This window comes from Panthera leo, chromosome C1, assembly GCF_018350215.1.
Source record: "Panthera leo isolate Ple1 chromosome C1, P.leo_Ple1_pat1.1, whole genome shotgun sequence".
NCBI lineage: Eukaryota > Metazoa > Chordata > Mammalia > Carnivora > Felidae > Panthera > Panthera leo.
In genome coordinates, this window is record NC_056686.1 from 15285824 (window position 1) to 15309328 (window position 23505).

The 23505-nt window shown below is 37.5% G+C and overlaps 1 protein-coding gene across 17 annotated transcripts in view; it reads right to left on the reverse strand.

Annotated features, from left to right (window-relative positions):
- The window catches only part of EIF4G3 (eukaryotic translation initiation factor 4 gamma 3), a 313590-nt gene that overhangs the window by 151407 nt on the left and 138678 nt on the right, over positions 1–23505 (reverse strand). For 14 of the 17 annotated variants that reach the window (XR_006206249.1, XM_042952618.1, XM_042952607.1 and 11 more), the window contains 2 exons: positions 4940–5035; positions 3423–3536 (listed from right to left, as the gene is read on the reverse strand). Coding sequence is in view for 16 of the 17 variants with exons in the window: in XM_042952607.1 (XP_042808541.1) it covers positions 3423–3536; positions 4940–5035 (210 nt within the window). In the remaining variant the exon portion in view is untranslated. The remainder of the gene's footprint in view (positions 1–3422; positions 3537–4939; positions 5036–23505) is intronic. The other 3 variants (XM_042952623.1, XM_042952615.1, XM_042952611.1) reach the window with 1 other exon arrangement.

Here is a 23505-nt window from a genome sequence, read left to right on the forward strand (position 1 = left end):
AGACAGGTACTAAGATTCAACAGGTTAACACCACTACCAGGTATAGTTTGTCATTTATCAGCTGGGAGAGAAACAGCTAAGCTGTTAGGCACGTAAGGGTATCCTTCTGATAGGAATAATTAAAAGCAACAACAACAACAAAAAAAACCCTAAAATAAAAAGAAAGTCTGAAATACTAAGTGGTTATATTAAGACAAACATGAAAAAGTCAAGTATGCTTATGCAATTGATATAGCTGGAGGAAATGAGAAAAGCTTTTATATTACAAGAAATAGCCAGGAGGTAATTAAAATGTCCAACAGGAAATAAAGAATGTTAAAGGACTGATTTCAAATTTACTTAAGTTTAATGGGGTATCTCATACATGAAATGGAAATTTCAGTATCTTCCTTTATTTCTTAAAAAAAAATTCATTTATATATCTATAAATATATAAACATATTTATAATATATAAATATGTATTTAAATATATAAATAACTATATATATATTTAAATACAATTAACTAGTAAAGTTTAGTATCAGGCATACCAAAGCAAACAGCTGGTAAAGAATATCATTCTCCAACATGATTAATCAAAGTGGTACTATTATCAGCTCAAGAAGAAAAAAGAGTGAAAGAAGTCAAATCTCTCAATCACTGTTTATACACAACAGCACAACACTGTACATATGCACCTACTGCTATCTGATACTGAGAATAAAAACAAAACAGAATATAACTCCTTAGCTAAATACAGTGCTTGAAAGCAGATAATATATATTCCAACACCTAATTTCCCTAACTTAGAATGAAAGAAAAAGGTCTTCCACCCATAAAATTTTACATACTAAACCTCTAAGATCAAATAATTCTTCATCAGAGCATTAACTTGCCTTCCAATGTGATTTTACTAAAAAGGACAGAGAAAACTTTTCAGGACATAGTGTCTGGACTGGCTACTAATGCATTAACTATCTAAATAATAAATATTAACCACCCTCTTTAGTAGTGAAAACAAAGTATTTACAAAGTGGTTTTGAAAAGCAAACCACACAAGGCTTTACTTTAATACATTTAAGGACCTAAAATCTACATCTTCAATTATTTTCTTTCCTAGACTAGAGCCATCCTTCTGTCGACTCATCACTACAGGTGAATCAGACTAAAGATTAACTAGGAAACAATCCCTCAGACTCAGAATTCAAATTATGTGCAAAAGATTTGGAATTATTTCCCCAACTGCCATTATTTCACGTAAATAATTTTCAACTACGTGCAGTGGAGCACATGCCACAGAGTAGGAGATGGCTGAAGACTGCTCTACCAAGAATTCACCCTGGAGACTAAAACACCACCTATTATTCAAGTAATGAAATGTGTTTTAAACACATTTTGAAGTTATTCAGCATAACTTAATGAGTTCTTGATGACCTACATGATTAGACTGTGTTAGGTCAGCCATTATATTTGTGAATTATTGTAAAATCGTTTTTCAGAATGATGACAATGGCAGCTATACTCTTCTTGCAGAACATTTTCTCTTCACAGAAACCGAGGTCTTCTATTTTCAGTTTTCCAATTATGAAAAGAAAGCAGATCATACCTCTACTATGGACATCAAGTTTCAAGAATAGGCAATACCACCCATGTGGTATGAAAGTAGGGGGTGGAAGTGAGATGTTTCTTCATGACACTTTTGAAGAAAATGGGAAAGAAGGGCCATGTTAAAAAATTAACCTGAGTACAGCAGTACCTGTCTTATCACTGTTCCACAGAAAGGTCCCATTTCTAAGGCTCTAAAATAAAAGTTGCAACTTCATGTATTTGGAAGGTCCAGTCAAAAGATAACTTTCTATGAACAAGAGGAGTACCTTATAAAATTACACATATACTTCAAAAAAACAAAAAAACAAAACAAAAACAAAACAAAACAAAAAAAACAACCAACACAAGTTAGTGGGAAAGTACCCTAGTCTATTTTGCACTAGTCACCATTGGCTATTGAGTTTTTCATTTGGAATGACAATAGTCTTAGTCCTGTGGGTAACTGTAAGCAACAGAACAAACTGTAGTCGCTGCTGGCTCATATTAAAAATAGACACATTCATTTCTTTTTTTTTTTTTTTTTTTCTTTTTACGAGGGGTCTTTAAGATGGTGAGGACTGTAGATATTAAAGAAAGCAGCTTTCTGTGAACTTGGATCCAATGTTAATGCCACCCACCCACCCACCCACTCACTCACTCTTCTGTGCACAGTTGGCAACAGGGCATGGCCAACATAACACTGATGTATCTTTGGCACTTAGCACTACAGAACAGAAAAATAACCAGTGGATACAGGTTACTGAAAAAACCAAACTGTTACCCCTCTTCCAATTAGGCATTTAATAGCTTCACTATTTTAGAGGCTATTTAAAAATAAACTATTGTTTAAAGAGTTCCAGTACAACCAGAAAACGGGACAGATAGGTAACTAATCAGTACGTTTTTGCTTTTAAACAAGAGTTTCAACAATATGAATTTAGCTAAGATACCAGGCATCAAATAGAAATATGGACAAAAAGATAACCTGAAAGAGGGCAGGGGCCACTTGAAGCCACTTGGATTGCAAAGGCAGCTGTCCAGGGAAGAACAGAATAGCCTAAACTGTGCAATTGCCAATGGCCCATTAATGCAGAAATAGAATGGAGTAAGCTTTAGCTGCTCTACAAAGCCATGGAAAGGGTCCCTTCCTTAGTGCAACAGCTTACCTCTCCTCACCAGTTGGGATAGCTGTGGGATGGATGAGACTAGACTATGGCAACTTGGGATGTAAAAAGAAAATGCAATCCTGCCAAATTCCATATCCCATCTTCACCCTCCCAGCACCAACACAAATGAAATAAAGAAAACTGGACCCAAAACAACAAGCAAGAGTAGTCTTGGGTTTGCTAGTCTTGCACTTGTTTTGGGATATGTAATGGAATGTTATGTGTGTGGTTTTTAGTAATGGGGGTGGTAATGGTCACTAGCAGAGCAGATGGCAAAAATTGCATAGAGGATAGTATCTGAAGAGTTTATGACCACAGAAAAATGGCTGACAACTACAGACAATTTCCTCTTTGATATTCAATTATAAAATGGAAAGAGGGAAAAAGAAGCGTTGAAATTTATCTTTTAAAATCAAATTTATCTGAAAGGGATATCCCTCTTTGAGTTTAAAATAAAGAAACATCTAAACCCCAAATTACTCCTGTCTAATTCCCAATCAAGAAGACCCACCCAATTTGTTATTCTTTTCCCCACTATGCCTGGCAGAAACTGCCATGCTAGGTTAGACTTTCAGAGAAGAAGCCATCAGAGCATTTCTGTTCATCAGCCAATAAATGGATGTGGTCAAAAATAATGAGTGCCAGAGGCACCACTGCCTGCAAGAAGTACAGTTTGTTATATTGCTTACAATGCAGTATTTTATCCAGCCTCTTCCAGCCAAGGACCTGTAAACGGGAGTCTGTTCCAAAACCTTCCTCCTCTTCCAGTTGTCTGTGCAATGTATTGGCACTGTTCTGCTGGGCTGTCAAAAAAACTGGTTTAGAGATGCAGCTCTTCAGTCAGGTTTTGCGCCAGTTCTAACCATGTAAATTTCTTTTCTTTCAATAATTATAAATGGGGGTGGGGGTGGGGGTGAACAGGGCCATAGAATTCTTTGCAATAAGAGCTTACCATAATGTCCCATGTTTAATGACTATAAGCAGGGCCTATCTAAAATTAACCTGGTGAGATCTCAGGCCCACTCCAAGTAGTAAAGTATGCACATCCCCAAACCGCTCTCTGAACACAACTTGCATCAGACATCTTGTTGATCATTTCAGCAAAAAAAGAGACAAGCAAACAGGCAACTAGGACCAAAGTCCCACCTCTTTAGAATGGTTCTTCCACCCTCTGGGGAGAACCAGGATCTAAGAACAGGTATTGGAGAAGAGGACAACAGGGAAAAGGAAGACAGAAAGAGGGTAAGAAAGAGATTATATTTTGGTGCAGCCTATGATCTCTAGTTCGTTGAGCAATCTTTCATACATTTCAACATTTCTCAGTTCATGCATAAAACCAAATGAATAGAAGCCAATGCAATGAAATACTCCAGTACTACAGGCAAAAAAAAGCAGGGGTGGGGAACCAAAAGAAGATACCTGTATTCTGAGGAAAACACAGAGCTGAGATACAAGTAGGGATGTGAGATACAATGTGAGATGTTACAGAAGCACCTTCTGGCAAAATCTAATCATGCAGGGCAGGAAACGACGTTCTAAGGAATGGATAGCTGAAGCCACTATATACTTTTGTGAAACAGAAGGATGAACCTTGAATAAATTCTCAGGCTTTGCAATATTTATTGCAATCCTTGTAAAGGATGAGCAAAGAGGATGATAGCATTTTAATTTGTATGACAATTTATTTACCATCTGAAAAAACAAATACACCACTGGTGTATGTCATGCATATGTCCAAACTGTCAAATGATTAGAACTGACCTAGTGACACTGATTTAGAACTATTACTTCCCAAACCACCGGAATTTGCGTCTAATTAATGAAATTTAATTTACTTCTAAAATCACTGTGCTTTACTCTCTTTCTGAATTTTCAACAGTATAACAAATTAAGAGCTGAAATGAAGTGAACTTGAATGCAACCAGATTTTTTTTAATATCATGCCACAGGAAAGTAAAAGAAGATATAAAGCTCCATTTCTTCTTTTTCTTATTTTAAATTATTCCTTATATTAAAGGTCTGAAAATGCAATGCTAACCGATAATAGTAATATTATGATGATAATGATTAATAATAATAATAAAATAAATTGGCTTTGGAACAAATATCTAAAAATGAGAAAAAAAATTAGCCAAAGGAACCCAAGCTATTAAAAACACAAACTTAGATGGAAAATATTATCTAGAACAAGCTTCTGCTTACTTACCGGAGAACGGGTTTGAGGTTGTGAATTCATTGTCTGAGGGGCTTGAGGGTATACCAACGTGGTTGGACCTGCATTCTGTCCAGAGGGATATGGGGTCTGTCAAAAAATGGCAGTAACAATATCATATTTTGAATATATATGGCATGGTAACTCAAATTATTAAAAAGAAATTGACAGATGTATTCATTAGTGTGGTTTCTATCTGTACCACAATATGGAGCAATTCACGATCAGAGCAGCATCTGCGACAGGTTACCTAAAACCTGATAAGGAGACATCTGCAAACCAATGACTAGGTACAATTATTTGATAACTGAAATACAAAGAGCGCTCACTATCAATTCATCTATTTCTGAAATGGACAGATCATGCCACAAACAAAATCAAACATGGCTGAAAGAAATTGTTACTGCTGTGATGAGCTTTCCAAAGTACCCACCCCACGAGCAAAGAAAACCATTGAGGAAGACATCCCAGAACAAATCAGCAGTTCACGAGGTTAACTGTTATGTTATGTTATTGCTGTTCTCTTCCACTGCTTACACCTTAATCCTTTTATAGGACCTTTTTTTTATTTTTACATAAAAATCTACAGAAAGTTGGAAAAAAGCGTGACTTAAGTGGTTATATCTACTAACTTACCACAAGTCTTCTGAAAAAGGAATATAAACTTTTTATTATAAACCCATGTTAAATGCTACAGACTAATATTCTACATGCTACTGACTTCAGAAAAAAACAATACGTGTAACATGTTTAAAATGAAATACTAGCAAAAGCAATGGACACAGGACCTGAATTCTAATACTAAGAACTGCCACTTACTTGGGCAAGTAACTCACCTCTCCCATGAATGTAAAAAGAAATAACACACCTACCTCATAAGGAAGTTGCTAAGATTAAATGAGGTAACGTCACTTTTACTATATGGTCATTCATGTGTTATCACCATGGTGCCAATTTTACACGTGAAATCAAGGATCAGAAAATTCTAGTGTTGGGGCGCCTGGGTGGCTCAGTTGGTTAAGCATCCAACTCTTGATTTCAATTCAGGTCATGATCCCAGGGTCATAGGATCGAGCCCCATATCATACTCTTTGCTGACAGCATGGAGCCTGTTTGGGATTTTCTCTCTTTCTGCCCCTCCCCTCTTCATATGTACTCTCTCTCAAAATAAAAGAAATAAACTCTAAAAAAAAAAAAAAAAAAAAAAAAAAAAAAGAAAGAAAGAAAGAAAGAAATTTCGAGTGTGTTATCCAAGGTAAATAAGTAAATGATACCTCCAGAAAGTATTCTAACTTTGCTTTAAAAGACAATTCTACAATTTTTGGCATCTGCTGACCTTTTAGTGAAAGTTTAGCTGGGATTAACAATTTAAAGCAACTGGCTGAAGGGCCCCTCCCTGGCTGGCTATATCAGTGGAGCATGTGTCTCTTGATCTCAGAGTCATGAGATCAAGCCCCACGTTAGGGAGTAGAGATCATATAAAAAAATAAAATCTTTGAAAAGTTCATCATAACTTTCAAATAATGAAAACGCAATAACATCAATGGGAAAAAAAAACCAATTTTTTACTGGATGAAGAGGATAGTTTGCAATCTTCCAATATGGTAACCTAATTATACCCATCTCTATAACTGACATTAAGGTTCCAGATCAGGTCAATTTCCCTTTTCACTATAGTTCTACTCAGTCTGGCCACAAATTGAAAATTATGACTGCAAGTATCTCACATCTATCAAATAGGTGATAACTGCATCAGATATGACCCAAGAGTTATCCATGGTTTCTCATCAAAGATAATTTTTAGCACCGTTTCAAACACTAAGTTTACATATGTACGTTTCATACTCAAACTCTGGAAGGCTGGAGTAAATTTAACGTAAAGTTAACGTAAAGTTAACTTACGTAAAATTTAACGTAAAGTTAAATTTAAAGTTAACTTTCTAATTCAAGTTTACAGTTTCAATTTAAGAATGGTGAATGGATTTCTTACTAACTCTGGCTGCACTCAAATTTGAAAACTATTTAATCGAGTTCAATTACAACATTTGGATACAGTTGTAAAATACAACATCAATTTCATTCTTTATCAAATTAAAGAAAGTGACCAAGTGTTAAGAAATTCATATTCTCAGTGGCAAGGCTTATTGGTTTTAGGGAATCTTGACACTTTATTCTCAACAGTTGGTGTTGGTTGAAGCATAAGCTTCAGACTATCAAGATTCTAAATACACCATTGAGATGTATGACTTATAAAAACATAAAGAAATGTCCTCTCCTTCTATACTTCAAAAAGTTGGGTGAGAATTTCATCCTCTCACAGCTAGAGTACTACAGAAAGGAAGAACAGCCCATTTTCCTTTCCACAGAGGATGCTGAAAATTTGCATCCTGGCCATTTTTGACCTTATTCAAAATTTTCACAAATATCTTCAACACTGGAGCCATCTAAGACAACACACCTACAATTAACTGAAAAAGCAGCATGTGAATTACCATTCAGGCACAAGTTCTTTCATTCGTTAATAGCACCACTCCTGGCAACACAAATTGCTGGTTCCCTGTCAATACTGGGATTGTATCATTGCTCTTAAAATGATTATTAATAAAAGAATTTCTTTTCCTTTAGCTTGAAATTGCTCTTTTAAACAGACAAACACATAATCAAGTTCTTCTTCTACTCAAATTGTATGTACGCCAAGAGCAGATTCATATTCTACAAATTTTCATGTAAATGCAAAGCACACATAACATCTGATGAAGCCACACACAGAAGTGATTCCTCTTTCACTATGTCTGCCATTGTGCCGTTAGCAGTATGTGATTTTACCAGAGGCACTGATAAAGGAAGTTTGGCAATTGCTCACTTGGCTTTCTCTCAGAGGGTTATTTCACTCTTTATGCCTGGTTTTACAAATTTCCTAGGAATGATATACCTAACTTGTACCTGGTGCTGCTGTGAAGGGCGCAGCTGTGAAAGCTGCTGCTGTGCTTTTTATTGCTTTTCTGCATTTCTAATGACACAATTCAACAAGTTTACTGATCAAGTCATTCTGGAATAACCTGTTCCATTTACTACTATACTTTCTTGAAAAATAACACAAATATTTGAATAGGAACATTCTATAAACAAGTTTCATGACATCAAATGAAGAGAGAACTCAGGACAGATCAGTGAAATATCATTTCAGTGGTTGTCACTGGTTTTTCATCTCCTTTCTCTTGTAATACCTTCAAAGGTATCACAAAGACTTACTTCTCCAAGGATATATACATGAATAATTTATATTGAAGCTGCTATCAGTTCACTGTCCAAGTTTACTTGCATTCTCATTTTCATTACTTTTATGTTTCTTCTTTTTTTATTCGTTAATGTTATTTATTTGCTTACTTGCTTATTTTTTGAGAGAGAGATAGAGTGAGTGGGGAGGGGGCAGAGAGAGGGAGGCACAGAATGGGAAGCAGGCTCCAGGCTCTGTGCTGTCAGCCACAGAGCCTGATGCAGGGCCCAAACTCAAGAGCCAGGAGATCATGACCTGAGCTGAAGTCAGCTGGGCATCCGACTGAGCCACCCAGGCACCCCTTCATTACTTTTATGTTTCAATGAACACTGATCCCTTTATATTAACTTAGGGAAATAAGAACACAACAGAAACAACTAGCAAAAGATGTTAACTGTTAACAGAATGCCAGTAAAGACAAGCCAATCAAAATAGTCTTTGTGCTTCAAACATAACCTTTAAGTCCATAATAACTATTTAAGAAACAGTGATGTGGATAATTAAAGATAAAAATCTGAGAGTAAATTCCATTACAAGACAGGACACACTAACACAGCATCATAGGATCAGATGTGATCATTTTTAAAATATAAGTATGTAAAAAACTAACAAGGATTTTTAATTTTTGCCACATACGGCAATGAACTTAAGCCAAGGAAAAGAATTAAAACAGAAAACATTTATAGCTCTTGCTATGTTTTAGGCACTATTCTGAGCACTTTACATATAACTCTGAGATGAAAGGTTATTCCTCCTAAGACTCCTCCTTCACCTGAAACAAATTCTGACATAAAGCCTAATAAATTCAATACTGTGCATGTGTGTGTGTGCACATGTAAATCTGATTGAAAAAGTTGCCACAACCTTCCAAAGGGCTATTAGATAATACCAAATTTTATTTAAAATTTTCTTTAATTTTAGAGATAGAACGCAAGTGGGATACAGGGCAGAAGGAGAGAGAGAGATGGAGAGGGAGAGAGAGAGAGAGAGAGAGAGAGAGGAGAAGGAGAGAGAGGGAGAGGGAGAGGGAGAGGGAGAGGGAGAGGGAGAGGGAGAGGGAGAGAGAGACAGAGACAGCGACAGAGAGAGAGAATACCTCAACCAGGCTCCACGCTCAGGGTGGAGCCCAATGCAGAGCTCGATTTCAAGACTCTGGGATCATGACCTGAGCTGAAATCAAGAGTCAGATGCTCAACCAACCGAGCCACCCAAATGCCCCTGAAATTATTTTAATTTTATTCCAGTATAGTTAACACACAGTGTTATATTAGTTTTAGGTGTACAATATAGTGATTCAAGAATCCTATATATTACTCAGTGCTCATCATGATCTACTCTTCATCTTTTTCCCCCTCTCTCACCCATCCCCCCACCAACCTCCCCTCTGGTAACCTCTGTTCTCTACAGTAAAGAGTTGGGGATTTTTGCTTTGTCTTTTTTCTTTCTTTTTCCCTTTGTTTCTTAAATTCCACATGAATTCTTGTCTTTCTCTGACTTATTTCACTATTCATTCTGCTCTCTAACTCCACTAGTGTTGTTGCAAATGACAAGATTTCATCTTTTTATGGCTAAATTAATACTCCACTATACATACACACCACATCTTCTTTATCCATTCATCCATCAATGGACGCTTGGGCTATTTACAGAATTTGGCTATTGTAAATAATGCTGAGGGGCACCTGGGTGGCAAAGCGTCTGACTTCGGCTCAGGTCACAATCCCACAGTTCTTGAGTTTGAGCCCTGCGGCAGGCTCTGTGCTGACAGCTCCGAACCTGGAGCCTGCTTCGGATTCTGTGTCTCCCTCTCTCTCTGCCCCTAACCCACTCACACGGTCGCTCTCTCTCAAAAATAAACAAACGTTAAAAACAGTAATGCTGCAACAAACCTAAGTGTGCCTATATATACTTTTAGAAAGAAGGAAAAAAATAATCCCAAGCAGTGCAGAGCCCAATGCGGGGCTCAGTCCCAGGAACCATGAGATCATGACCCAAGCTGAAATCAACAGTCAGAGGCTTAACTGATTGAGCCACCCAGGCATCCTCTTACCACATTTTAAATAAGCTTATCCGTTTGACACACAGTTCCATTTCAAGGAAAAGATATATTCATAAGGGCAAAAAAAAAGTGGGGGGGAACATGCTGAATTTCCATGTTTTTCTAAGGAATAAGTTAAGTATGTTATAGTCAGTAATGAGAGACTATAAATGCAGCCTACTTATATAGTTATGTTTGATATATAACATAGAACATGTTCATAAATGTATAAAGATAAGATGTCTTCCTAAGCAAACTTAGTTTAGCATCAGCTGCTTCTGAGGAATGGGAGTTGGAAGGAAAGTATAGGATAAAATCTGTGGTTTTATTTTATATAATTCTGTATTACCTGTTTTTCGTTTTTCAAGAATCAAAAGAATTGATTACTTTTATAATAATTACACAATGAAAATAACCTCTATCCTTCACGTTCCTCTTCACATCACAGAAAAAACAAAGCAAAGCAGAAAATACAGTAGGAATTCTGTATTTTGAAAGTTCTATATATTTTTGGAACACAAAATGTCGTCTCATAAATCACAATTAAAACTAAAGCAACAATATTTATTGAAATCTAGCGCAAAGGAGTCACTATATATAGCTATGGGCTATGTACATAAATGAGGGTGAGGATATATTGTTGCGGGCTTTTTAACCTTCAAGAACTTCCCAATTTAACCAATAAAAGATAGAGATATAAAAACAATTTATTCAGCCATAGGCTATAATCTTTTACACTCATTAAAAAAGATATAGAGCAGGGCGCCTGGGTGGCTCAGTCGGTTAAGCAGCCGACTTCGGCTCAGGTCATGATCTCGCGGTCCGGGAGTTCGAGCCCCACGTCGGGCTCTGTGCTGACAGCTGAGAACCTGGAGCCTGTTTCAGATTCTGCGTCTCCCTCTCTCTCTGACCCTCTCCCATTCATGCTCTGTCTCTCTCTGTCTCAAAAATAAATAAACGTTAAAAAAACAGTTAAAAAAAAAAAAAAGGTATAGAGCAACGTTTAATGATGTGGAATGAATGGTACCAAGAATGTTGAAAGTAGCACGCATATGGATAGAAGGTACTGGTAGCATTTCAAATCAGTAGGAAAATGCCCAGAATTACTTAATAAATTGTGTGGGGAAAGATGAATATATACCGTCAGCTCATAGCACCAAAAAAATTCCATATTAATTTAAAATGTTGGAACGTAGGGGCTCCTGGGTGGCTCAGTCAGTTGGATCTCCGATTTCAGCTCAGGTCATGATCTCGCAGTTTGTGGGTTCGGGCCCCATGTAGGGCTCTGTCCTGACAGCTCAGAACCTGGAACCTGTTTTGGATTCTGTGTCTCCTTTTCTCTCTCTCTCTCTCTCTCTCTCTCTCTCTCTCTGCCCCTCCCCCACTTGTGCTCGTGCTCTTTCACTCTCTCTCTCCTCTCTCAAAATTAAATAATTTTTTAAAAATAGAAGTAAAAATAAAATGTTGGAATGTAAAATATTAAACTCTAAAAGTGCTAGAGACAAATCTTTTTGTATCATTCAGAGCTGGGAATACTTTTTAAAATCTGAATAAAAAGACTACCTACAGCAACACCAATAATTTACTTAAAACAGACAATTGTTGGGGCGCCTGAGTGGCTCGGTTGGTTAAGCGCCCAACTTCGGCTCAGGCCACAATCTCCCATCTCACGAGTTCAAGTCGCGCACCGGGCTCTGTGCTGGCAGCTCGGAACCCGGAGCCTGCCTCGGATTCTGTGTGTCCCTCTCTCTCTCTCAAAAATAAATGAACACTAAAAACATTTTAATGAATAAAATAAATGTACAGCAATGCTAATTATATGCACATTGTACAAAAGATCCATGGGACTTTTTCGTCTTGCAAAACTGGAACTCTATAACCACTACTTCCATTTAAGTGTTATTTATACACATTTAGTCACTTAGAATTTAAACTTAAATAGCCAGATATGACTAGTTGATACCATACTGCACAACACAGGTGTAGAAAGCTGTTAATTCCAAAATCTTACTCTTCTCGTGTCTAACATTGTATCTTTACAAACGTCCACAACTCTGTTTTCACAGAAGTGAGATAACATCCAACAAACAAGAGCACAATATAAAAACACTGGAAAAAGAAGAAGAGACCCATACACAGTCTTAAGCATATTACTGGTTTTCCTCAGCTAAATAAAGGCTGAAGTTCTTTGCCACAGATTCTCAGTGTGGACTGCTGATCCCTGGGCATCCCTGAGACCTTAATTAGAGGGTCCGTGAGGTAAAAACCTTTCCTCATATTAATGCTAAGATATTATTAGCCTGTGCTAATGACACAGAAAAGCAAGGTGGGTAAAACTACTGGTGTCTTAGTAAACGTCAAGGAAATGGCAATCTTGGTCCCTTCGCTCCCACATTCACTATGCACTCATTTAAAGAAATAAAGTCAGTACTTAATGTCATTTACGAGAACGAAAAAGTTATGAGTTTTTATTTTCAGATTTATAAATTCACCTGGAGTTTGAAAAATACAGAAAGTTTCCCTACACATGCTCTTTACCTAGTTTTCTGTAATAGCAACAAATACCTACAGTACAACAAATCTATAAAAATGGCATTGAAATAATCCATCAACCTTCTTCATAATTCACCAGTTTTTTGTACATACACATTTTTTTGTGTATTTAGTTCTTGGTAATTTTGCCACACGTATAGATTTGTGTCACCACCACTACGGACACAACGCAGGAAAGTTCTTTACAAAGATCCCTCAGACTGCCCCATAGTAGCCACAGGCACATTCTTGCCTTCTTCCTTCTTCCTTCACCTCTCATGCACCTAACTCACAGTAACCACAAATCTATTCTCCAACTCTATCATCTGGTCATGTATAGATGTTATAAAACTGGAACCATATGATAAAAAAGCTTCAGCACATGTCATTATAATACTTGGTGTGACTAAACAAGATGAGAAATAAAGCACTTCCAGAGCATATACCAAAGTAAGATGGTTCTATTAAGAAACAGCACTTACTCCACTGCTTGCGTTACAAGCTGAACTACACGCAACGCCATTTTACTTGAAAGAGTAAATAACAGACAAGTATGCTTGTAAAGACTTTGGTACGTGGCAGACACTTTATTAAAAGTGAACAAAACGAGTCTGTCACATCGAGGAAAATGAAAAGGATTTGTTACCAATAATAAAGTTAAAGTTAAGAAATAAAAATTAGACTACTGAAAATATGTATCTGTCACCATGAGCTTGGCGCCTCCCAATGTGTAAGACTTTATGAGGAGAATGTGATTTTTTAGACTGTCTAATACAAATTATGTGTATAACTCAGTGAAGCAATATTTTTCAAATGACCAATATGTGATGTTACAAAATCATATAACACTAAATAATTAATTCAAGTACAAGACAGACCAGCAGGTTTTAACATACCAGAGTACCAAAAGTTCAATAATATGGATTCAGATTCAACAATGTAACGAATGTTTAAGAAATTACCATTTACTGAGTTTAACACAGCATCAAAGGATTATCACACATTTCTGAAAAAACTTGCATAAAATGTCTCCCTTTCCCAACTACACACCTGTGTAAGACTGTATTTTCTTCATATACTTCAGCTAACTAATATATTGCAACAAGTAGAGCACAGAACCACATATGAGATTCCACCTCACTTCTTTTTTTTTCCTTGAAAACAATATTTTATTTTGTTTTATTTTCAATATATGAAGTTTATTGTCAAATTGGTTTCCATACAACACCCAGTGCTCATCCCAAAAGGTGCCCTCCTCGATACCCATCACCCACCCTCCCCTCCCTCCCACCCCCCAACAACCCTCAGTTTGTTCTCAGTTTTTAAGAGTCTCTTATGCTTTGGCTCTCTTCTACTCTAACCTCTTTTTTTTCTTTTTCCCTTCTCCTCCCCCATCCATGGGTTTCTGTTAAGTTTCTCAGGATCCACATAAGAGTGAAACCATATGGTATCTGTCTTTCTCTCTATGGCTTATTTCACTTAGCATCACACTCTCCAGTTCCATCCATGTTGCTACAAAGGGCCATATTTCATTCTTTCTCATTGCCACGTAGTACTCCATTGTGTATATAAACCACAATTTTTTTATCCATTCATCAGTTGATAGACATTTAGGCTCTTTCCTTAATTTGGCTATTGTTGAGAGTGCTGCTATAAACATTGGGGTACAAGTGCCCCTATGCATCGGTACTCCTGCATCCCTTGGGTAAATTCCTAGCAGTGCTATTGCTGGGTCATAGGGTAGGTCTATTTTTAAAAATTTTTTGAGGAACCTCCACACTGTTTTCCAGAGTGGCTGCACCAATTTGCATTCCCACCAACAGGGCAAGAGGGTTCCCGTTTCTCCACATCCTCTCCAGCATCTATAGTCTCCTGATTTGTTCATTTTGGCCACTCTGCCCGGTGTGAGGTGATATCTGAGTGTGGTTTTGATTTGTATTTCCCTGATGAGGAGCGACGTTAAGCATCTTTTCATGTGCCTGTTGGCCATCCGGATGTCTTCCTTAGAGAAGTGTCTATTCATGTTTTCTGCCCATTTCTTCACTGGGTTATTTGTTTTTCGGGTGGAGATTCCACCTCACTTCTATTAAGCCAGGTATTACAAAGATTTGCAAAACTGTAAATAATACAACTTTTCTCATCAATATTTTTGTCTTGGAAAATATTTGCACATAAGAACATATTATTGATCTCCACAATAAGTGAACTTTATGTTAAAGTAAATACTTTTAAACTCCTCCGTTTTAACTCCTAACATTGCAAATATTAATAGATGAAACATGAAAAAACATACTGCAAATCCCAAGAGTTATTTAAGAGTATAAAGAGGCTCTGAACCAAAACATTTGAAAACACTGACCTAGATTAAGGCTAAGGTTATTACTTGGCAATCAAAAAGAATGAAATTTTGCCATTTGCAACTACATGGATGGTACTAGAGGGTATTATGCTAAGTGAAATTAGAGAAAGTCAAATATCATATGACATCACTCATATGAGGACTTTAACAGATACAGATAACAGATAACAGGACAGAACATATGAACACAAGGGAAGGGAAGCAAAAATAATATAAAAACAGGGAGGGGGATAAAACATAAGAGACTCTTAAATATGGAGAACAAACAGAGGGTTACTGGAGGGGTTGTGGGAGTGGGGACGGGCTAAATGGGTAAGGGGCACTAAGGAATCTACTCCTGAAACCATTGTTGCACTATATGCTAATTGGGATGTAAATTTAAAAAATTAAATTAAATTAAAAAAAAAAAGACTAAAGTTGACAGTGGTCCTCCTCTTGCTATGAAAATATTAAACACACACTCCATTTCCCTATCCTTAAGTTTTTCCTAAAAACAAAAACAAAAAAACACAACAAAAAAACACTTGCCATTCCTGATGACTGCGGAACAATTTTTTACTCTCTCCTATCTCCACAAGCATTTTACTGTGAACCTAAAATACTTGATCATCCACTGTTTCCAGGCACCTTCAATCTTGTCAGAACTGTGTTCCTTGGCTCTACACAACCACACTCAAAAGGATAGGAAATGGAGTGGTGTTTTTGCCTGCCCTTTACCAAACCCCTCCCTTGGCATGGCACAGTCTGGAGGAAGCCACCCGACTGCCAGTTTCTCCCTTGGGCCAGAGAGAAAAAATGGAACTTGCTCATAACGTTCTGACTTGGCTTACCTAGCGGTTGCCTACGAAACTGGTTTCTATCTCGCCATACTCAGAGCACTGATGGGAACAGTGGCATAGTGTTAATATCAGGTTGGAGTCCCGCAGAAAGCAGTCACACTAGCTGAGCTAACTGAGAACTGCAGGGAAACTTCAGACCTGTAGGCATCAGGGGCAGGAGATACCAGGCAGAGAAGACCCTTCAGGAATTTACAACATTTAATAGTAGCCATGGATATAGTAGAACTGGAGGAAAACCACACACACAGGCCCAAGGAAGATGTATGAACAGAAAATGCTTGTGAAGATCTTTAAGCCTTCATGCTGGACTGGTGAGTGACGGCCTTCCCCTGCAAGGACCCAGGCGGCAAATACTAGGAGGTGTGGCCGTTTTTCAAATGTTCAATTGATAAGGCATACACATAAACAGGGGAATACTGTGCATTCAAATGAATAAATCTCTAGAAACTAACCTTAGAGAAACATAGACTTTGGAGTTACTTAAAACAGTCTTGAATAGGCTCAATAGAATGAAGGAAAACACAGAGACCTAAGAAAACCAGGAAAACAATACATAAACAAAATGAGAGCACCAACAAAGAGAAATTGTAAAAAAGAATCACAATCTGGGGTAGAAAGACCCAATAACTGAATTTTTAAAATTCACTAAAGGGATTCAATAGCAGACTTAAATAGGCAGAATAAAGAATCAGTGACCTTGAACAGAGGACCTTTGAAATTACTAAGTGTGGGAAGGGTGAGGGGGCAGGTAGGAGGAAGAGGAGGAGAAAAGTGAAGAGAACCTAAGGAACCTATTGAAAAAAATCAATAGGGAGAAAAGTGAAACGGGCAGAAACCATATTTGAAAAAATAATGGCTGAAAATACCCTAAATGCAAAGAAAGACAAGACATAAAAATACAGGAAGCTCAATAAACTCCAAATGAGACACATTATATAATGAAACCGTTGAAAGAAAAAACCTACCAGATGAAAATTCTACGTCCCTCAAAAATGTCCTTCAAAAATAAGAGAAATTTACAGATGAACAAAAGCTGGGAAAGTTCATTACAAGACTTGTCCCACAAGAAATGTTAAAGGGAGTCCTTAAAGTGAAAACAAAAGAAATACTAGGCAGTAACTGGAAGCCACAGGAAAAAATACAGAGTTCTCTAGTAAAGTTAAATTCACGGGCAAATATAAATATCTATATTATTGTTCTTCTGCCTCGTAACTCTATATTACTTTGTAAGATTTAAAAGACAAAAGCATAAAACTAATTATAAATCTGTTAATGGATACACAATATAGAAAGATGTTATCTGTGTCACCAATAACAGAAAATCGGGAGGAGGCAGAGGTGTAAAGAAGTAGAATATTTGTAATTTGTAAGTTAAGTTGTATCGGTTTAAAATAGATTGCTGTAACCTAAAATGTTACATATAATTCCCATGGTAATCAGAGAGAAAATATCTACAGAATTTACACAAGAAGGAAATGAGAAGGGAATCAAAACATGACACTACAAAAACTCAACTAGAAAGACAGCAAGGGGAAAATGATTTGAAAAAATAGTAAGAGTTATGTCATAAAGAAAATTTTAAATGGGGCGCCTGGCTGGCTCAGCTGTAGAGCATACCACGCTTGATCCCAGGGTTATAAATTCAAGCCCCATGCTGGGTATAGAAATTACTTAAAAATATAATCTTTTTTTTTTTTTTAATTTTTTTTTTTTTTAACGTTTATTTATTTTTGAGACAGAGAGAGACAGAGCATGAACAGGGGAGGGGCAGAGAGAGAGGGAGACACAGAATCTGAAATGGGCTCCAGGCTCTGAGCTGTCAGCACAGAGCCCGACGCGGGGCTCGAACTCACGGATTGTGAGATCGTGACCTGAGCCGAAGTCGGCCGCCCAACCGACTGAGCCACCCAGGCGCCCCAAAAATATAATCTTAAAAACAAAACCAACCAACCAACCAACCAACCAAACGAACAAAATGGCAACGTGATTCTTCTCCTAACAGTAATTACTTTAAATATAAGTGGATTAAACTCTTCAATCAGAAGACAGGTTTGGGGGGGACCTTGGTGGCTCAGTTGGCTAACCATATTGTGGTTTGTGATTCTGAGCCCACATTGGCTCTCTGCTGTCAGCATGGAGCCGGCCTAGGATCTCTCCCTCTCTCTCTGCCCCTCCTCCTTCTATAGAAGATTCCCTTTAGACCTAAGAACACATATAGATTGAAAGTGAAAAGAGGAAAAACTATTCCATGCAAGTAACAACCAAATGAGAGCAGATGTGGCTATACTAATATCAGACAAAATACACTTTAATTCAAAAATTGTTACAGGTTGTGATGAGCACCAGGTGATGTATGGAAGCGTTGAATCACTATATTGTACACTTGAAATTAATAGAACATTGTATGTTACCTCTACTGAAGTTAAAATTTTTAGAAAATTTGAAAAATTGTTATAAGACATAAAGAACGTTATAATGAGGAAATGTCAAGATATAACATTTATAAACACACATGCACAAGCATATCATAACTCCTAAATTAATGAAGCAACTAGTGACAGAATTAAAGGGAGAAATAGTTCTGTAATAGGAGATTTTAACACCCCATTTTCAATAACTGACAGAACAACCAGACAGAAGATCAATAAGGAATACAGGACTTACTTTTACAAACCAACTGGACCTAAAAGACATACAAAACGCACCATCCAACAATAGCAGAATAAATATTCTTCTGAAGTACACATGGAACATTCTCCAAGACAAACCATAAGTTTGGCCACAAAACAAGTCTCCATGAATTCTGAAAACTATTTTTCCGGATTACAATGGAATAAAACTAGAAATCAATAGCAGATGGAAAATACACAAAGATATGAAAATTAAACAGCACATTCTCCAACAACCAGTGGGTCAAAGAAAAAAATCACAAAGGAAATTAGAAAATATCTTAAAACAGATGAAAAGGCAACATATCAAAACAGAATGCAACACAAACGGCACTGAAAGAAATTTATTTACCTGTTTACATTTAAAAAAATAAAAATAAAAAAGATCTCAAATCAACAAGTTAACTTTAACTAGAAAATGAAAAAACAGGGGCCCCTGGGTGGCCCAGTAGGTTGAGCATCCGACTTTGGCTCAGGTCATGATTTCATAGTCCATGAGTTCGAGCCCCGCGTTGGGCTCTGTGCTGCAAGCTCAGAGTCTGGCGCCTGCTTTGGATTCTGTGTCTCCCCCTCTCTCTGCCCCTCACCTGCTTGCACTCTCTCTCTCAAAAATAAATAAACATTTAAAAAAACTTTTTTTAACAAAACAAGACACAATGCCTTTCCTCCGTTTCAGTGAAGGAAAAAAACCCCAAATTCTTACCTTTTATTTCCAAGGAAGGAGAGTAACAAGGAGAATCAGACCAAACCAAAATACAGATCTTCCTACCTCCCAAAGCGAGAGGTATTATTAGAAAATAAAAACAGCCCCATGTCCCTGGACATTGAGAAACACTACAAGTGACTAAAGGAAACAAATAATTCCTCCACTACAGAGGCAAACATTGTGTCTGCACGGCAATCAGGTTCTGTGAAGTATCTATTGCAACTGCCAATTATGACAGGAACTGGAAAACTACTTTCTCTTTCGCTAAATCTGAATTTATCTCCTGTGAAATAGCTGAGCTCACTTGAAATCATTTTCTTATTTGTTCTTCAGAACAAGCCCAAGCATCATGGCTGGTCCTTAGGTGTTCAAGCCCACTGAGAAACGACCAATTTGTTATTTATCTATTGGGATGAGGGCAGGTATGGGATCACACACATATGGCCAGTGAAACTGCTGGAATTACCTTCCAATGGTGTTCAAGTCAGGCCTAATTTACATGCCATAAATTAGAGGGTATCTATTCTATTATGCCATACCAGGCATATTAAATTTCTAGTGATTGTACCAAGTAAAGAGATGCCAAAATAGAAATCCTACTAAGTATTCTAACAGTGTAATACTGAAAATAAAAACTTAAATCCTCGCATGTTTACTTAATATTTTTTTGAAACACAGAAAGTGCAATAATTGCTGAATACTCCAGTCATTTTTTCATCAACCATAAAAAGGTTATGTATGTATTTCCCACTTTATATAGAGCATCAAGCATCGTTAAGTAATGTAATTTTACAGGCTCCTAGACCAATCAAATATTCCCACTCACTTAAACATTATTGTACATAGAACGGTGGCATTTATTTCTTCTTCATGAATCCAGTTTCTTTTCCCTTTGGAAATAATCTCAGAGATGCAAGTTCATATGCTGCACAAATGATGTACCTCCAAGAGCAAGAACACTCAGATGTCAAAACGAATAAATCACAGTGACTCACTGCTTCCCAGACAAATGAACAGATGATGATGATTAGATACACTGAGACTTCCAAGTGCTTTCTCGTTGAGAGCCAAGCATGTAAATAGGTACACGGGGCAATAATAACAACACTGACACACTGAACACCCCAATTACAGTACGTGATGGCACAAACCTTGAATACAGAGTGAGTAAAACAGGAAAATCAAGGTGAAAAGAATTACCATCATAATTTAATATTAACATAAAATCCAGCAAATATATACCACACTAACATGTCCATCTGAAAAAGATACTTACTATAACCTCACAAAAAGGAAAAAAAGTTCCTGTGTAAAACGCTAGCACATAGACACCTGAGGCACAGAAACCGTCCATCTGTCCAGAATATAAGCTCAAATGCAATTGTGCAGAATTATTTTATGGATAATTAGAAGGCTTTCTTATTTTCCTAACCTTTTATTTAAGCTTTATACCAAAGCATTCATCTTTCATTGAAAGAACTGAAACAGCACTGGCCAACAATTTATTCAAAATTATCTGTAAGAAAAAGCCCTTGCCATTGGGTCTGCATTATGATTTTTCTGTCTTATGATGCCAAATGCAGTAAGAAAACAAAAATCCCCATAAGCTATTTTTAGATCATCACAGAGCTGGTTAAGTAAACATTGTGCCTGCTGTGTAATGTGACTCCTCTCATACTTACTCTGCCGAGAATAAACAGACGTCATGCACTCTCAGTCACATGAGACAGGCGTAGAAAACAGCTGAGTCACCCACCAATAATCTTCCTGCTCCCAGGAACTCCATGGAAATTTCTGTCTTACCGCAACACTTGGTGTCTTCTCCCATTCCCACTAATAAGTTACAGTTCCCTGATATGATAAAGCTCATTTTAGGAATCACATGGTCCTACCTCCACCGCAACCAATACACCAAGTGCTCCTGACAATACAAAAACAAAGACAGGCAAAAACAGGAGGCTAATTAGACTAGCAAGCTTCAAATCAATTAGGTCAGGTCTATTTTGGAGAAAAACATGTCTCTCCAGGAGACCGGGGGGAGAAGGCAACGAACACTGCACAATCCATATAGCTTGTGCTTATGTTGAACTTGCCAACACATACCTTAGGTTTTCTTTTGGAAGCATCCTTAAATGAAGTGTTTTAAGTTCTTGACTCTTCTTAAAAATAACAATGCCTCAAGGGCAAAACTACTTCAGATTTTCTTTCCTCTGCCGATTCTAATTAGTAGTACCATCAATGGAAACCATTAAACACACAAAAGCATTTCACTCAAATTGGAATGAAATAAATAAACCGTCAAACCATACATTATTTAAAATGTAGCAATTCGACAATTTTTGATTCAGCATCAACTGGAATCCCAGAAATAAAGGTAAAGAAGACATGGTTCCTATACTCAAGGAGTTTATAAGTTACCTAACTCAACTGTAAGAGAATATAGAAAACGTTGTAAGGCATGTGAATACCAGGTCAAGAAGCAAAGCAAAAACGGTAATTCCTTCCCTGGAGAAGATTCCAGAGAGCCTTCACAGGTAACAGTTCCACAGCGGATGAATGGGTGAGGGCAATCAGCCACAGGAGGAAAAGGGGTACCATGCGGAGGCAAAACAATGAGTAGAACACAAGCATAAAGGCTTGGGAAAGCAGGGCTTATCTGCTGAACCCTGAAACTGGTCAGTAATGCCAGAGCATAGCGGCAGGTGAGGCAGGAAGCCACAGAATTAGATTGGGCCAGACTGAAAAGATGTGTCCAGATAAGTAAGGATTTTACCTTGAAAGGAACCCCAGGAGCAGTATCATTGGATCTGTTACTATTGCAACAGTAACGAGTCCTGGAGAAGAGATCTGCGTCAGAGATACAAAACTACTGCAAGAGTCTACCTACGTACACGATGCTTAAGAATCTGGCCTAGCACAAGGAATCAAGACAAAGGAGGCAGATTTGAGAGATAATTAGTATACTGAAATAGCATGACTTTCAGCAACTAGATATAAGAGGTAAGGAAGTTGACATTCTAAGATTTGAGGATAAGTAGCTAAGGATGCTTATAAAGCCAAAAATGACTGGGTCCCAGGCGACCCCTTGGACCTCACCTCATATCCCCTTACTCTCGAGGCACACTGTCCATATTTATTTCCCTCAAACACACCAAGGTTATTTTCACTTAATGTCTTTCTTTTCATTAGCTGTTCCCTCCCTCTTTCGATGAAAAAATGATGAAATTCAATTGTATTATGTTGAGTTTTACCTGTTGAAGAAACCCTCAGGTACAAATGCATAGAGAGCAATTAGACACATACAGAGCAAAGTCATCTACAGAGAGGGATCTAGGAATCAGCAGAATAAAACCAAAAAACAATCCTTGCAAACAGAGGGGATGAGACCACCTAGGATAATACAAGACCAAATAACAGAAAACAACTTGAAATAAACATACTTGAAGGAGGAACTAAAAAGATAGAGCTTCTGAAAAGGTGGGACCTCTGCTCCCTTTACTGAGAGTCTATTTACTACCAGGCACATATCTAGCTAATTATACACAACCTCTATGAATTAAATGATTGTAAAAATAAGAAAACGGGTACCTGCATGGCTCAGCAGGTGACTATAGTAGGGTTGTGAGTTCCAACCCCATACTGAGGGTAGAGTTGACCAAAAAAAGGTGGGGGTGGCGAGGGTGGCGAGGGCACCTGTGGGTCTCAGCTGGTTAAGTGTCAGACTTCATTCAGCTCAGGTCATGATCTTCCAGTTTGACAGTTCAAGGCCCACATCGGGCTCTGTGCTGACAGCTCAGAGCCTGGAGCCTGCTTCGGTTTCTGTGTCTCCCTCGCTCTCTGCCCCTCCCCCACTCAGGCTCTGTCTCTTTCCATCTCTCAAAAATGAATAAACATTAAAATTTTTTTTAAAAAAGAAGAAGAGGAAAAAGGAAAAGAGGTTCAGAGGAAATAAAGTAACTTGACCAAGGTCACATAAATAAATGGCTAAATCAGAATGTGAACTTCATTCTGCGGACACCCATGAAGTATAAGGAAACAAACACAAGTGGTGAAACAAATATCAATTAAAATAAAATTCAGAATAATGGTTACCTGTAGGGAGAAAGGAGAAGTACATGAGAGCTTCAAGCACACTGGTAA